At 41.9% G+C, this 14,546-nt stretch overlaps 1 protein-coding gene across 2 annotated transcripts in view; it reads left to right on the top strand.

Annotated features, from left to right (window-relative positions):
* Positions 1-1,102: 1,102 nt before the first annotated feature.
* The window catches only part of Cltc (clathrin heavy chain), a 63,052-nt gene continuing 49,608 nt past the window's right edge, over positions 1,103-14,546 (top strand). Inside the window, exon 1 of one of the 2 annotated variants that reach the window (XM_031354824.1) lies at positions 1,103-1,429. In XM_031354824.1, coding sequence (XP_031210684.1) covers positions 1,388-1,429 — 42 coding nt within the window. In that variant the 5' untranslated portion in view covers positions 1,103-1,387. The remainder of the gene's footprint in view (positions 1,430-14,546) is intronic. The other variant, XM_031354825.1, reaches the window with a different exon arrangement.

The following is a 14,546-nucleotide window of genomic DNA, read 5'->3' as shown; positions in this document are numbered from 1 at the left end:
TGTGGGACTGAATTCTCTAAACCCTCCTTATATTGGTGCTATTGTGAGCTATTCCATCTTACACTTTAGCAAGAGCTCTGGGGCGGCTATTAATCGCTAATGAATGCTGCAGATACCTTGCTGCTGTAGGAAGGCAAGGTGCTCCGGTTCTGCAAGGCTTACATCGCCCACTCTTGCTACTACAGGCAATGGTCCTACTAGCATGTGTGGCTAACAGTCAATTCCTCCGCTCCAAGAAAGCCCTTGAGGTTTCTTTCACCAGCTATCCTTTGATCTAAATCTTTAAGATTTTCATGTTGCCGAACACTCCAATTCTCGAAGGCCAAACTCATCTCTATACTAGGCTAGTCTAAGTCCACCAAAATGTCCGCGGAAGCGCTGTCCGGGGCCCAGCGGGAGACACTTCTCCCATGGCCTCCAGTGTCCTTTGAGATGGTTTTATCTGAGGAACTCGAGAGCCATCCGGCTCTCCTGGCGTCAGAAGGGCGTGCGTCAGGGCAGGGAGGCTTGCAGCTCGGCACGATGCGCACCCCCAACCCTGAGGTGTCAGCAACCACCCACTGCGTGAAACCGGGCGGGGGAGGCGCGCCGCAGCCAGCCGCCCGACGGGCGCTGCGGCCGGCCCGATTCCCTTAGTCACCGCGGCACCCACGCCCCGGCCTTCTCCTCCGGCACTCGGTGTCCCCACGCCCCGGCCGCCACGCCGGCAGGGGGCTCAACCGCCACCTCCTCGCTCAGGAGCGGCGGCCAGTCCCTAGCTCTCGCCCTCCACTTGGGCAGCCTTCAACCGACCCTTCCCTACCCGGGAAGTGCGTGGGAAGTGCGTGGGCGGGTCCTACAGCGCCTACGGAAATGACGTAGTTCGCCCCGAGTCGCATGATGTGGCAAAATGTTAAAAAAAAAAAAAAAAAGTGGGGGGAGGGGGGAAGGGAGAAACCGGAGCCTGGGGAAAGTGATGAGTCTAGAAAAAGTAGTCCCTCGGTTTTCCTGTTTCCCCGCCGCCGCATCAGCGAAGAGCGCTCCGCGCACTGCGTCCCTGAATTCCTACGCCCGACCGCGGCGCCTCGTCCGTGGAAGGCTACATAAGGCGGACGGGGTGAGGAGGTTGGGCGGAGTTCTGCCTCGGGATCCTTCCGCAGGGCTCAGCCGTTTCCGGAGTCTGCGCTGCTCCCGGTTCCGCCATTGCGGCTCTCCCGGCCCCTGGAGCCTCCGCCCCCGACCCAAGCTCTCTCGTCTGCCTGCCAGCTCCCTGCGTCCCCGGAGAGTATCCCTCTGAGCGCAGCCTTCCCCCACCCCCTTCCCCGTCTCCTCCTCTCCCTTGGAGAGCCCGGGCAGGCACTGCCTGCAGCCCCAGTGACAGGAGGAGAACCTACTCCCCGACAGCGCCATGGCCCAGATTCTGCCTATTCGCTTTCAGGAGCATCTCCAGGTGCGTGTGAGCCGGGGCTGCTGAGGGACTTTTCGAGGGTAGAGGGAAGGAAGAAGCTGGCGGCCCGTCCCGAAGGGTTCGAGAGAAGGGGAGTGGGGGGTGTCGGTATTTGGCATAGGTGGAGGAAGGACGGTGTCTTAAAAGCTTAAAGGGTTAAATGATATGCGACTAGGATGGAAATGACGGAGTGCAAAGGGCGGCAAGGCCAGGCCTTACGTCTGACGGCCTCTTATTCTGCTTCCTGGATTGCAAGAACTGCGCATACCAGACCCCCCCTTCCCATTTTACTCAGTTCATTCATTTGGGTAGGGGCCGGGTGGGGAGCTTCTCGCGCGTTTCTCCCCGAGCAAGCATTCTCGTTAACCCCGGGCGATGCAGGGCTGTCACCTTCCCTTGGTCTATTCCCATTTCTACCTCGAGTCTGCACCCAGGAATTGTGTGGCGGGTGGGTTGGGGAGGAGCTGCACCCTCCCTCTGCAGCTCACAACTGAGAAAGGCACCTTGGGGTTAGGGTAGCAGTGTCTTGTGTCTTGCCTTCCCTGAATTTATGAGGAACCGAAGGTCACACTCACTGAAGGAACAGAAAGAAGATAGAGGGGCGGCTAGGGGCGGTGTCAGTCTCAGGGTGTCTGGGGTCAAGGTCCCAAGGGGAACGCGCATATTTTTCCTTTCTTGGTTTCTTCGAGGGCTAGCTCTTAGGCTCACTTTGATTCTTGCAGGCAGGGAGAGTTATTTAGAGGTTATTTATGGCCTTTTGGAATCTAGCAGGTAGTTGTGGGATTAAGGCAGGAGTATGTCTCACAGGACTGCGTGGAATTCAGCAGAGCCTGGTTGTAAGTGCATACCTGCTTTGAGTCAGTACCTGACAAGTTGATCTGTAACTGGCTTCTTTTTTGATAGGCTGGGGCGCCCCCCTCCCCATCCCCCACTGCACCTTATCCTGGAGTCAATACACCATTGTCTAACCTGGCAACCTGCCAGCAGTTGGCCCAGGCAGGTGACCACTGGAGGGCTTCGCTGAATTAAGCTTCTTCTGAACTGCTGATTTTCCTGGTTCACTTGTCCTGACTCCTTGACATCATAATTTATTCATATTAATTTTCCCCCAAGTGTCCCCATAAAGAAATCTGCTTTCAGCTCTGTCTTCTGAAGGGCTAATTTCATGCGAGGAGGTGCAATGATCCAGTTCACATATTGGTAACTTATTGAGTGCTTTATCATTGAAGGCAATCTGATTTATTTCTCCATACATAAAAGATGATATACATAAAAGATGTTTGATAATAAAGACGGTTAACTAAAATTTAGCTACAAGTAAAATAATTAAATACTTCTTTATAGACTTTACCGTGTTGCTTACATTAACAAATTATTTTACTTTAGGACTTTAAATGTAAATAATAATAGATCTTTGTCTATAAAATGAGTTGAATACACTTTCTTCAGTCATCTCTAGTTTTCAAATAATTCATCTGATTAAGATCTCTATTTTGTAAAGGTCTGAAAAATGTCAAGTAACAATGCTAACAGAGAAGTTAATTTTTGTCCTCAATTCAAGCTTGAGTTTCCTCTGTTAAGAATATAAGGAGTTAGAAAGGCACTGTTCTGGATACTAGTGGACAATGGACTCTTCAGGCTGAGTTAAGAGGGAGGCAGCCCGAGTACGTACACTTAAAAAAAAAAAAATCTAGCTTTAAATAATTGCTTGCTTTAATTTATTTGGCCATGATTTGGGTTGCTGGTTTTTCTTCTCCCATCTTTGGGATTAACACTTGTCCACACTGAAGTTCGCCAGAAATAGCTTTCTGCAAATATGTATATAAACTATACACAAGAGAAACAAAGACAGCTGCTGATCACATGATCATCGTTGGTGATTTGAGTAATAGTTTTTCATTTCTATTAAACTGGAGACCAGAATTGTTGAATGGTCTTACAGACTGGAATCCAAACTTGTCACTAATTAAAAACAGATTTAATGCAGGTGTGGCATGAGAGTAGCAATTTCTGCAAATATTTGAGGCGGTTTTCCTAAATTTAAAGATTTTGAATATTTATAAAATAGCTTTACAAATATTCTTGAAGATCTCAGATGTTTATTTTTTGGACGACCTTGTTACACCTTAAGCTTTGCCTGGGAGGATTACACTCTAGTAGATAGAGGTCAGTTGTGCCAAAAGGGCAGATCACCAATCTTTTCCAGGATAATGTATCTCCTGACCTCAGATTTTTTATTCCCTCTCTTTTAATACATCAGTGTAAGGATTATTTCAGTTGTCATCTTAAAGTCTTTGCTTTCCAAACCTCTGCCATTCTGCTTAGAAAACACCTTTCTAAAACAACGTAGGAGAAGAACTGGAAAATGAGGACCTAGAGAGTGTAGAGTTCACTTGAGAAAGTTAACAGCAAACTCTAAATTAATTTATTTTAAACTTTTTATGAGAATGTTGCAAATAAAAAATTGCTATTTATTTTCATATCCCTTTGTACATTTGTTTAGATGAAGATCTGTCACCAAGGCTTGGAACTACACATCACATAATTTTAATATTTTATGTGATGAAGGAATTTTTGTTGAGTTGCAGATTCTAAACAAATTCTAGGCTACAGAACTCAGTTCAGTGCCAGCCAGTAAAACCCTGTCTCAGAGGACAAAATGACAAAACCCCACTGCCTACAATTTTCAATTCCTGGCATATTAAGGGTTTTGTAATTGGCACATTTTGTTGAGCACTTTTATACTTTTAATTTTCATTTACAAATCTCTCCACCCTATTCTTCTCACTTTGATCCATAAACGTAAGCATGCAATGTATTGCTGAGTTGAATAGTAGGATTCTTGCAAAGGTGTTGCTTTTCAAAGAGAAAGCAGTGTTTTCTGGGATGTAATAGATGCTTAGGTAGACCAGAAGAGCGTGCCACCTGGAAGGAGACTCTATCATGGAAATAGTTTAACCGAAGACAGATGTTTTTCAGAATTTTCTTAAAGGTAGTTTAGTCAGCTTTAAGGAATTTGGCTAGTTTTAATGAAATACTTGTGCCCTGCCTGGTTGGGATCATACTTTAAGGTATGTAAAACTATAGTTTTCATTTTAATGTGCAGTGAAATTTAAAGTCTTGGGGACTTGGGTAGTGTGCTGTTGGAACAGTTGTTTCTGATCACAGCTGGAGTTTCTGTCTTTAGGAACAGTGATGGTAAGTGAGGCCTAGAGAGTGAGGAGCAGAGCAGACTGGCTTCTATTGTATGCTGTGTCCTCATTCATCCTTGGTCCTGTCTCATAGCAACCATGGAACTGTTGAGGCTTGAGGCAGTACTCTGGGGCCAGAGTTAGAATGGGGGTTTGGATCCCCTCTTCTGTTTTTGAGACAGGGCCTTAACTGTGTAGCTCTCTGTCTGGTCTGAAACTCACTATGTATACCATACTGGCTTTGAACTGAGATCTGCTTGCCTCTGGCTCCAGAATGCTGCAATTACTGCATATTCCACCACACCTGGCTATAAATCATATTTTAAAGACAGTATCTTGCTATTGTTGCCCAGAGTGGATTCAGATTTAAAATCCTCTTACTTCTCAGCCTCCTCAGTGCTGGGATTCTAGGCCTGGGATGCTGCCATCATCCTGCCCTGCTGCAATGATTGCCTTTAAGAGATGCTACAAGGGACCAGAGGGGTGCCTCTGTGCTTAAGAGTGACTCTTACTCTTGCAGAGCTCCTGGGTTTGGTTCCCAGAACATACAAGACAATTCATAATCTTCTATAACTCCAGTTCCAGGGGCTCTTCAGTCCTCTAAGGATACCAGGCAAACATGTGGCAAACATAGGTATAGGTAGGCAAAATGCACATGTACATAAAATAAATAAATCTAATTTTTAATAAAAGAGAGCTAGAAGGTTGGAGAGATGGCTCAGCGGTTAAGAGCACTGACTATTCTTCCAGAGGTCCTGAGTTCAGTTCCTAGCAAACACATGTTGGCTCACAACCATCTGTAATGAGATCTGATGCCCTCTCCTGGTGTGTCTGAAGACATCTACAGGGTACTCATAGACATAAAATAAATAATTCTTTCTTAAAAAAAAAAAGAAAGAAAGCAAGGAACTACACAGATTTCCTACTATTTTGTTTCCTGTTGGACTTTGGCCTAGGGAAGAGATTTTCCTCTTGCTTAAAGCTATGCACCAAATTTGCATGGCTGGATTATTTACTTAAATTTTTCTGTTTTGTTTTATCTTGGTTTAGTTTTTATTTTTTGAGACAGGGTCTTAACAGTGTAGCCCTAAATGCCCTGGAATTCATGTAGACCAAGCTGGCCTCAAAATAAGAGGTCCATCTGCCTCTGCTTCCATTGCATTGGGGTCAGATGTGTGCATCACCTTGCCCAGCCTTCTTGAGTTTTATAATAGTTGACTTAGTTACTGACTATTAGTTATTTGACTTGGAATAACAAAATGAGTCACAGTAACCATGTTTCAAGAGCTCAGTGTGAGGTGTTGGTTATGGCCATGGATATGAATAATATAGTTGGGGTTTTGTTTCGTTTTTTTTTTTTTGAAACAGTGTCTCATTGTGTAGACCGTATTGATCTGGAATTTTGTTAGTCTCCCTGCATCTAGAGTGATTGCAGCCTTTGCCTTCACTACACCCTACTGTCCTGTCCTCCTTACCTCTGGGGTTTATCTGTATTTCGCCCCGGCTGTCCTGGAACTTGTACTGTAGACCAGGCTGGCCTTGAACTCACAGAGATCCACCTGCCTCTGCCTCCCAAGTACTGGGATTAAAGGTGTGCTCTACTGCTGCCCTGCTTGTTATTTATTTTTTTAAAGATGGGGTGTCTCTTAGCTGTGTAGTCAAGAAGGCTGATCTCAAGCTCATGAAACCTGTTTCCACATTCTTTAAGGTGGTAATGGTGAAGTGAATATACTCACTGAGGTGGGAAATAAGTTCATAGTTGATAGTTCCTTTATACTAGAATAAATTCATTTTATGTATATGCCTTGCCAAAACTATATTAAACCAGCTTATCTTGTAAGCCAGTGGCTTCTAAGTGTCTAACATCAAGCTATGAGCTCTAGTTAATGTTATTAACTTGAAGATGGCCAAAAGCTTGGATTTGAATATATTTTTTTTATTTTTTTAATGAATTTTTTTTTATAGCTGTAGAGATGGTTGTGAGCTACCATGTGGTTGCTGGGATTTGAACTCAGGACCTTCGGAAGAGCAGTCAGTGCTCTTCACCGCTAAGCTATCTCTCTAGCCCAGATTTGAATGTATTAATGCAAAGTACACCTGTCAAATGTGGGCTCTGAGTTCCTTTTGTGTTATGGGAAGTATTTTTTTTCCTTCTCTGAAAGAAATAACTGTCAAAACTTAATTGCCCTCAAAATAAAACTCTGTTGACTATTACAGCAACTTGAATATCTATTATGTACTAAAAACCTGTTAAATGTTTTATGTTCATCCCTCTGGATAAAACTGAAGTTAACTACAGTTAATTTATGGGATTAGATTTTAATGTTTATATTTTACGTTTGGCAAGGTACTTTCTTCAATTAATAGTCTATATAGTTTTAAGTGTAAAATTTATTACAATTAGGTCAGTGAGATGTTTCAGCTGGTAAAGCCACTTTGCTATGCAAACCCAAACACACTTGAACCCCTTGCACTGAATGAATGCACAGTTGTCCTTTGACCTCCACATATGTATCATGGTGTGCATGTACATGCACATACACATTGTATGCACATACATTATAATAAATAAAATTAAAAATATTTATCACTATTGCTTGTTCTATACTGAGGTGTTCTTTAATACATATATTTTTTTTTAATGCATTTGAATGTTTTTGTATGTAGGGTTCTGCACCTAATGTATGCAGTGCCCACAGAGGCCAGAAGAGGGCATCGGATCCTCTGCACAGTTAGAAGTCACCATATGGGTGCTGGGAATGGAACCCAGGCCTTCTAGAAGAGTAGCTAGTGTTCTTAACTGCTAAGCCATTTCTTTAGCCCCAGCAGTTTTACTTTGGGTGGTTTTTGTTTTGGAGACAGGGTCTTGCTGTGTTTGTAGACTAAGTGCCCTTGAATTTTTTTTTTTTTTTTTTTTTTTTTTTTTTTCGAGACAGGGTTTCTCTGTGTAGCCCTGGCTGTCCTGGAACTCACTCTGTAGACCAGGCTGGCCTCGAACTCAGAAATCCACCTGCTTCTGCCTCACAAGTGCTGGGATTAAAGGCGTACGCCACCACTGTCTGGCTAGATGATACTTTTAAAGGGGGGTTTTCTCCAAGTTCTCAGCAATAAAATACCCAAGAAAGATTAGAATCAAGTTAATTTGTGACCAGGATTATCTGTATTCTTTTCATCAAGTAGAATCCTTGGGACTTTCCTATTGTCTTTTCCTTAATGACAAGAGTGTGTTTCATTCTGAAGCCACTGTTATGTATTTTACTTTATATTCATGGTTTTTGAACTATACTAATGCAGCATTAATACTTCCTGTTCTGACTTAATAGGTAAATAGTTTTTGTTTTGTTTTGTTACTTGTTTGCTTTTAAGTTAGGTAAAGCAACTTTTTCAGTTATTTCTGAAAAGAATAGGAAACAAGGTCATTAAAGCCACATTTCATCATACTATGAAATTTAAACTGCAGTGTACAATTCTTGAAAATGCCAGTCTGGTTTTTATTTGATTATGTCAGGATTTTAGCTTGTCTCAACTTCCTCATTTAGTATACTTACTGGCAACTGTGAAGTTAGACTACAGTGGAGGTTGTGTTTATGGCATAATACTTAGCCTTTCTGTACATGTAATACAAATTCTCCCAACTGCCTTGGAGAGTTGTCTTTTCATCTACTCAAAGCACACATGCACAGCATGTTGAAGGAGAAAACTACACTCTGCCCATTACTGAAGCCAAGTTCTTGGAGTTCTGCCAGACTGTTTCCCATTTCTTGTTTTCTAACCTATGCTATTTCTGGAATAGGGAAGGGAAGCCCCCTGTGGTGATGCACACTGAGGGGTCTTAGAGATGCTGGTCTTAAACTATTGAAACTGAATCTTAGTAGCTGACAAGTAGGACTTGGTTATCAGTTGCTTTCATTTATTTCCTATTAGCTGGCTCATCTGAAATGAAACCACCAATGATTACACATGCTTATCTTGTAGAATTTATAAATGTATAGACTTAAGTAACTCTGAGTGGACCTTAATTATTTGAGATTAATCAGGTGAAAAGAAACCTGTAAGAGATACATGGTTTATGAAACCCATATCTTTCCCGATTCTGCAGTAGTCTATATGTGGGTATATTGAACCGTGAACAAGATGGTTTTGTGTTTGTTTGCTTTTTAACCGTAAAACATCCTCCAGGAAAGAATCTTTATTAACTCTGGTCCTTTGGAGGAGCAGGAAGTGCTCATCCTCTGCACAATCTTTCCGACACAGGTTTACTTACTTGGGGGGGGGGGCGTGTTTTGAGACAGGGTTTCTCTGTATAGCCCTGGCTGTCCTGGAACTCACTCTGTAGACCAAGTGGCCTAAAACTCAGAAATCCCCCTGCCTCTGCCTCCCAAGTACTGGGATCAAAGGTGTGCACCACCACTGCCCGGCTTAGGTTTACTTTCCCTATGTATAAAGAAAGGCAAATGACTGGGTTATTTGTTAAGGCTACTGAGTCTTCTAAAGTTTATACTTTCAAAGGGGCTAAAAGCTTTTGCATGTGAATGTGAGTGTATATATGAGCACATTTGCTGGCACTAAAACCAGAGGGCCTTGCCCAGTTAAGTGTAAGCTCTTATTTCTCAGCTAACACCCTAGCCTTTATAAATCCTTTTCTTCCTTTCTTTCTTTCTTTCTTTCTTTCTTTCTTTCTTTCTTTCTTTCTTTCTTTCTTTTTTTTTTTTTTTTTTTTTTTTGGTTTTTCGAGACAGGGTCTCTCTGTAGACCAGGCTGGCATTGAACTCAGAAATCTGCCTGCCTCTGCCTCCTAAGTGCTGGGATTAAGGTATGTGCCACCACTGCCCTGCCTTTTTTTTAAAATAAAATTCACAAAACCTAAATTAGTCATTTTAACATGAACATGAATGTGAACAGCATGCTGTGCTGCATTTGTGGCAACTCTTGGAAAACCATCACTCACCTGTTTTCTCAGCTCTAGGGAGTCTGAGGCAGGAGGATTTGAATATGAGATCAGACAAGACTTTACAGGAAGACCTCATTTCCAAATAAATAATTGAACGATTTAGTGTTTAAATGTGACATCAGTTAGGTGTATTTATTTTCAAACCTTTTCAGTGCCTGAGATGGAAGTTATACCCGTTGAGCAATCTTCTCATTTGTTCCCATCCCTTGGCAACTGGTAATCTGCTTTCTGTCTTTAAGGACTTAAATTTTGTGGCTGTTTTACATAAATGGAATCACACATTATGTTTTGTCTTGTTTCTGCTGTGTTAATGGGCAGGCGGAGGGAGGACAGGATTTTGCTGTGTAGCCCAGCCTAGAGCTAACTTGGCATCTTCCTGTGTTAGCCTCTTGAGTCCTAGGATTACTGGCATGTACCACCATGCCTGGCCAAGAACAGGTTACACATTTAGGAATTAAAGAGACCAAAATAAATGGAATAAAAGTTATTTTTAGATACTGGAAACAAACTTTGCTTATATGAAGGAAACAAGATTAGTATGATAAACTAAAACTTCTTATAAGCATTAAGGATATCCCTTCTCTACCAAATGAAAGAAGATAGTTCTTTTTCTTTTTGAGACAGGGTCCCACTATATAATCCTAACTGGCCTGAAACTTGCTGTGTAGACCATGTTAGTCTTAAACTCAAAAAGATCCACCTCCTTCTGCCTCCCAAGCACTGGGTGTGAGTGACTGTGCCACCATACCCTGTGGGCTTCAGTTTTAACCTGTTTAGTGGTTATGTATTTCTGAGATGGATTTTTTTTTTTACCTTTTTGGAAAAGGTGATCTACAATTTGAATACAAGTCCCTAAAAGTCTAAAATCTGCGTCTTCCCCCTCAATTTCCTCAGTAATAATTGTGATAAAGGTAGAATTTAATATAGTAAAAGTTTGACACAAAACTTGTACTTAAAATACCGGATTGAAGATGGCTATGGGGAAACATACTTGTAATTCCAGCACTTGGGAGGCGGAAGAGTCTCACATTGTGGGCCAGCCTGGACTATATATTTGAGATCCTTTCTCAAAAAACAATCAAGTTGCCAAATAGGTGCTTAGTTGGTGTTCATTGAAGTTAATAATAATAGTTAATAATTGCAGTCTTGTTTGAACTTACACAGCCAGAAACTCTTCATGTTGAATGCAATTTCATTCACACATGTGAATATGAAATGTATGGCACTTAAGTTCACAAGAAAATATTTCAGTAACTAATCCTTAAAATAGAATGATTCTGGTTTTGTAATTTATAGCACCTGGTAAACTGTAAGTTGGTCATGCTATAAATAAGTAATCCAAGCAGAAAATGAGCAGTACAGCATTATGTCTAATTTCCTAATGGGTCTGTTAGACTATAGTAGAAATTCACATGAGTATGTGCAGCAGTGGGACTGCTGGGGTTGAACTGAATGTGACCTGAGTAGCTAAACAGTCTGTGTCAAGGAGTTAGGACCTAGAAAAATGGATTTAGATAGTCATACCAGGAAATGCTGCTGCCTGCCCAGCTGTGTTCATACCTAAGAGCTATGTGGGTGATGTTTCTGTAGTCGTTTTTGTGCAGTCCTGGGGACTAAACCCAGAGCCTTGTGCTTGCCTTTGCTGTTTCTGCTTTTGAGGGTCTGTACATTCTTGAGCTCTTGAAATAAGCCCCCTCTCCTCCCTTTGGTATGTTCTTTGCCTGCACAATGGCATTTCTACTAGAAAGGCCCTAATCTTGGGATGCCATTTCCATTTTCAAGATTTTGGGCATATTCTCTGGAGGTTGGTGAAAAATGGATGAATAAATTTAGAATTGCTTCTTTTTTTTAATTCTCAGTATGTAGCAGGTTATAAATAGGAAAAATTCTTTAGATCTTTAGGAGATTCTAGTATGATCCAACTAATCATCTTGTTTAAAGTCCATGTCTCTGGCTGTGGTTTTTGCTTGCATTGCATTCAGTTTCCATTTACTGCCAAGAGTCAAAAGCCCTCCTAATAGTGATTCTTACAGAGACTCTCCTGCAGTAGAAACACTCTCTGTGTAGTCTTAGCTGTCCTGGAACTCTCTTCATAGGCTGGCCTCAAACAAAAGACTCAAAGATAATCACCTGTTTCTGCCTCCTGAGTGCTAAGTCTAAAGGTGTGCACTACTACTGCCTGGCAAAACATGTATGTTTTAAATATGGGATCAGCAAAGGTTAAAAGTGTTTTTATTTGTTGTTTGAAATTTGTGGAGCCAACAGAAACAATGGCTGATATCCTGTTGATGGAATAAACCAAGGATTGCTGCAATTTCAGCATTTTCTTTATTTCCTGAAAACTACAGCAACTGCAGTTTTTGACATCCTTCTTTCTAGTTTTCAGGAAGGGCTCAGTAAAGTGACAGATCAGCATTTTTCAATGTGTTTAGTACCAGTGGAAGAGAGAGGATATTTGGAGTTTACAGAAGAAATTAGGTTGAATGAAATACTTAGGAAGTTAACTAAGTCTTGAAGTGCATGCCTACTGAATAACTATAGGTGTCTGTAAAACTGTTGACCTTTTAAATTGGTGGCTCCTATTTAGTAAGTCCTTCATGCTACAAGATTTAACAGAAGCATTGTACATAGAGCATTGAGAAAATAGCTTTGTCTGAAATGTAGTAGCTCATACATACTTGCTGACATTGTCACTGTTCAGATTAGACAAGAAGGATCTGAAAAGTGTTGTGCCAAGCACTAATTGTGGAACGTGTGTAAATCTTAAATAATGCTGTCAGAAACACAAACTTTACTGTATTTCAGTTTTTCAGCTGATGTAGCTGTTAAAGAGCTGTGCTCCGAGTTTACTAGGCATTTAGTGGTACACATCCTCCTTGGGTGTGCTTTTGGAGATGATTTGTGATTCTTCCTGGCTCATCCCATGTGAGAATTGGGTGGATGAGGGAGAGCAAACCTATTATCTTGTAGCACAAACACAGTTGCAAGTGATGGCAGAGACTGAGGTGTTGTATTAGTGGGGGGACTGTCTTACTACTTCCGGTAGTGTGGTTGTATTTAGTTGGGTGCCTTCTGCTAGTGTTTTGTTCTGCATGTGTATTACCAGATTGGGAGTATTTATGGTTCATGCAGTCCTTTAACAATGTTCTCATGCTTTGGTCACTACATATTCTGATGGTGACTGAGTTTCCTGGTTCCCTGACTTATCAAGGTTCACCTGTTCTTTTCAGGAAAAGAAGAGCAAAGCAATTGCCTGGGCAAAGCTTACTTAGGAAATGGTAGAATAGCATTCACACCAGCCTGTTTCAGAGCTTGGTAACTGGAAGGACAGAACTCCCTAAAATACAGTCTCTGTGTGGTCTTAAATGCCTGATGTGTGTTAAATCAGTAACTTTTTTTTTTTTAATTAAGAAAGGACTTCACGGGCTGGTGAGATGGTTCAGCGGGTAAGAGCACTGACTGCTCTTCCGAAGGTCCTGAGTTCAGATCCCAGCAAGCACACGGTGGCTCGCAACCACCCGTAATGAGATCAGATGCCCTCTTCTGGTGTGTCTGAAGACAGCTATAGTGAATTAGGCCAGAGTGAGCAGGGCCAGAGTGGGGCCGGCAGAAGTTCTGAGTTCAATTCCCAGCAGCCACACACATGATAGCTCACAGCCATCTGTACAGCTACAGTGTACTCATACACATAAAAAAATTAAATTTAATTTAATTTAAAAAGAAGTTAAAAAAAAAAGGACTTCACAGCTGGGCAGTGGTGGCGCACACACTTTTAATCCCAGCACTTGGGAGGCAGAGGCAGGCGGATTTCTGAGTTCGAGGCCAGCCTGATCTACAGAGCGAGTTCCAGGACAGCCAGGGCTATACAGAGAAACCCTGTCTCGAAAAACCAAAAAAAGAAAGAAAGAAAAAAGAGACTTCACTCTGGCTGGTTTCAGAATCACCAAGATCTGCCTGCCTCTGTCGCCCAGGTGCAGGGACATAGGCTTGCATCACTAGGCCAAGCACCAGCCCCCTTTTCAATAAAAACAACAACAATAAAAACAAAAACTGAGGGCTCAGCTGTACAGAGTGTGTACTGCTCTTGCAGAAAGCTTGGATTTGATTTATAAGGCACCATGTTGGATGCTTCATGACCTCTTGTACTCCAGCGCCATGGGGCCTGACTGTCTCAACTCTCTGATGGGTAGGTGCTCTACCAGCTGAGCTACATCTCCAGCCCACCATCTATATGGATTTGTATAGCATTTTGCCCTGTTTACTTTTTAAATTTTGCTTAAACATTTTACAGGGATTCAAATTTCTATGTTACTTTGCCTCTAAATACTTGAGCATATATCTTTAGAAAATAAGAATATTTTATAATTTATTAGCTGCTAGTACTTAACAACTGAATATCTGCAAAACAGTCCAAATGTCAGTCACCACCTGGTATTTGGTTTGTTTAAATCTCCATCTCAGCCACATCTTTGTATTGCTTTCAGTTTGTCTAAAGTTCTAAAAAAGATTTTTCCATGAATTTTGATTTAGAACAGAATTTCCAGGTCCAGGTTTTATCCATGGACATCAGATGTTAGCCTTTATGGGGAAGGGAGGGCGTTGGAAACTTAAGTTGGCTGGAAGCTTGTGATCCTCCTGCCTTAGCCTCCTGGGGCTGCAGTCACAAACATGGACCTCTGCCTCACCAGCCTGTTAACTATTTTATTTCATTTGACTTGTATTCTTTCTGATAAAGTGAACTTCTTAACTACTTAACAGTGATAGACAGATGTGATACTTATTTCTCAATATACCCTATAGTATGTGTGTGCTTCTTTCTTTCTCTCTCTCTTTCTCTCTCTTTCTCTCTCTCTTTCTCTCTCTCTTTCTTTCTTTCTTTCTTTCTTTCTTCTTGTTTTTTGTTTGTTTGTTTTTTGTTTTGTTTTTTTGAGACAGGGTTTCTCTGTGTAGTCCTGGCTGTCCTGGAACTCACTCTGTA

Source organism: Mastomys coucha, unplaced genomic scaffold (genome assembly GCF_008632895.1).
Source record: "Mastomys coucha isolate ucsf_1 unplaced genomic scaffold, UCSF_Mcou_1 pScaffold5, whole genome shotgun sequence".
Lineage (NCBI taxonomy): Eukaryota > Metazoa > Chordata > Mammalia > Rodentia > Muridae > Mastomys > Mastomys coucha.
This window is presented reverse-complemented; position numbering and strand designations above follow the sequence as displayed.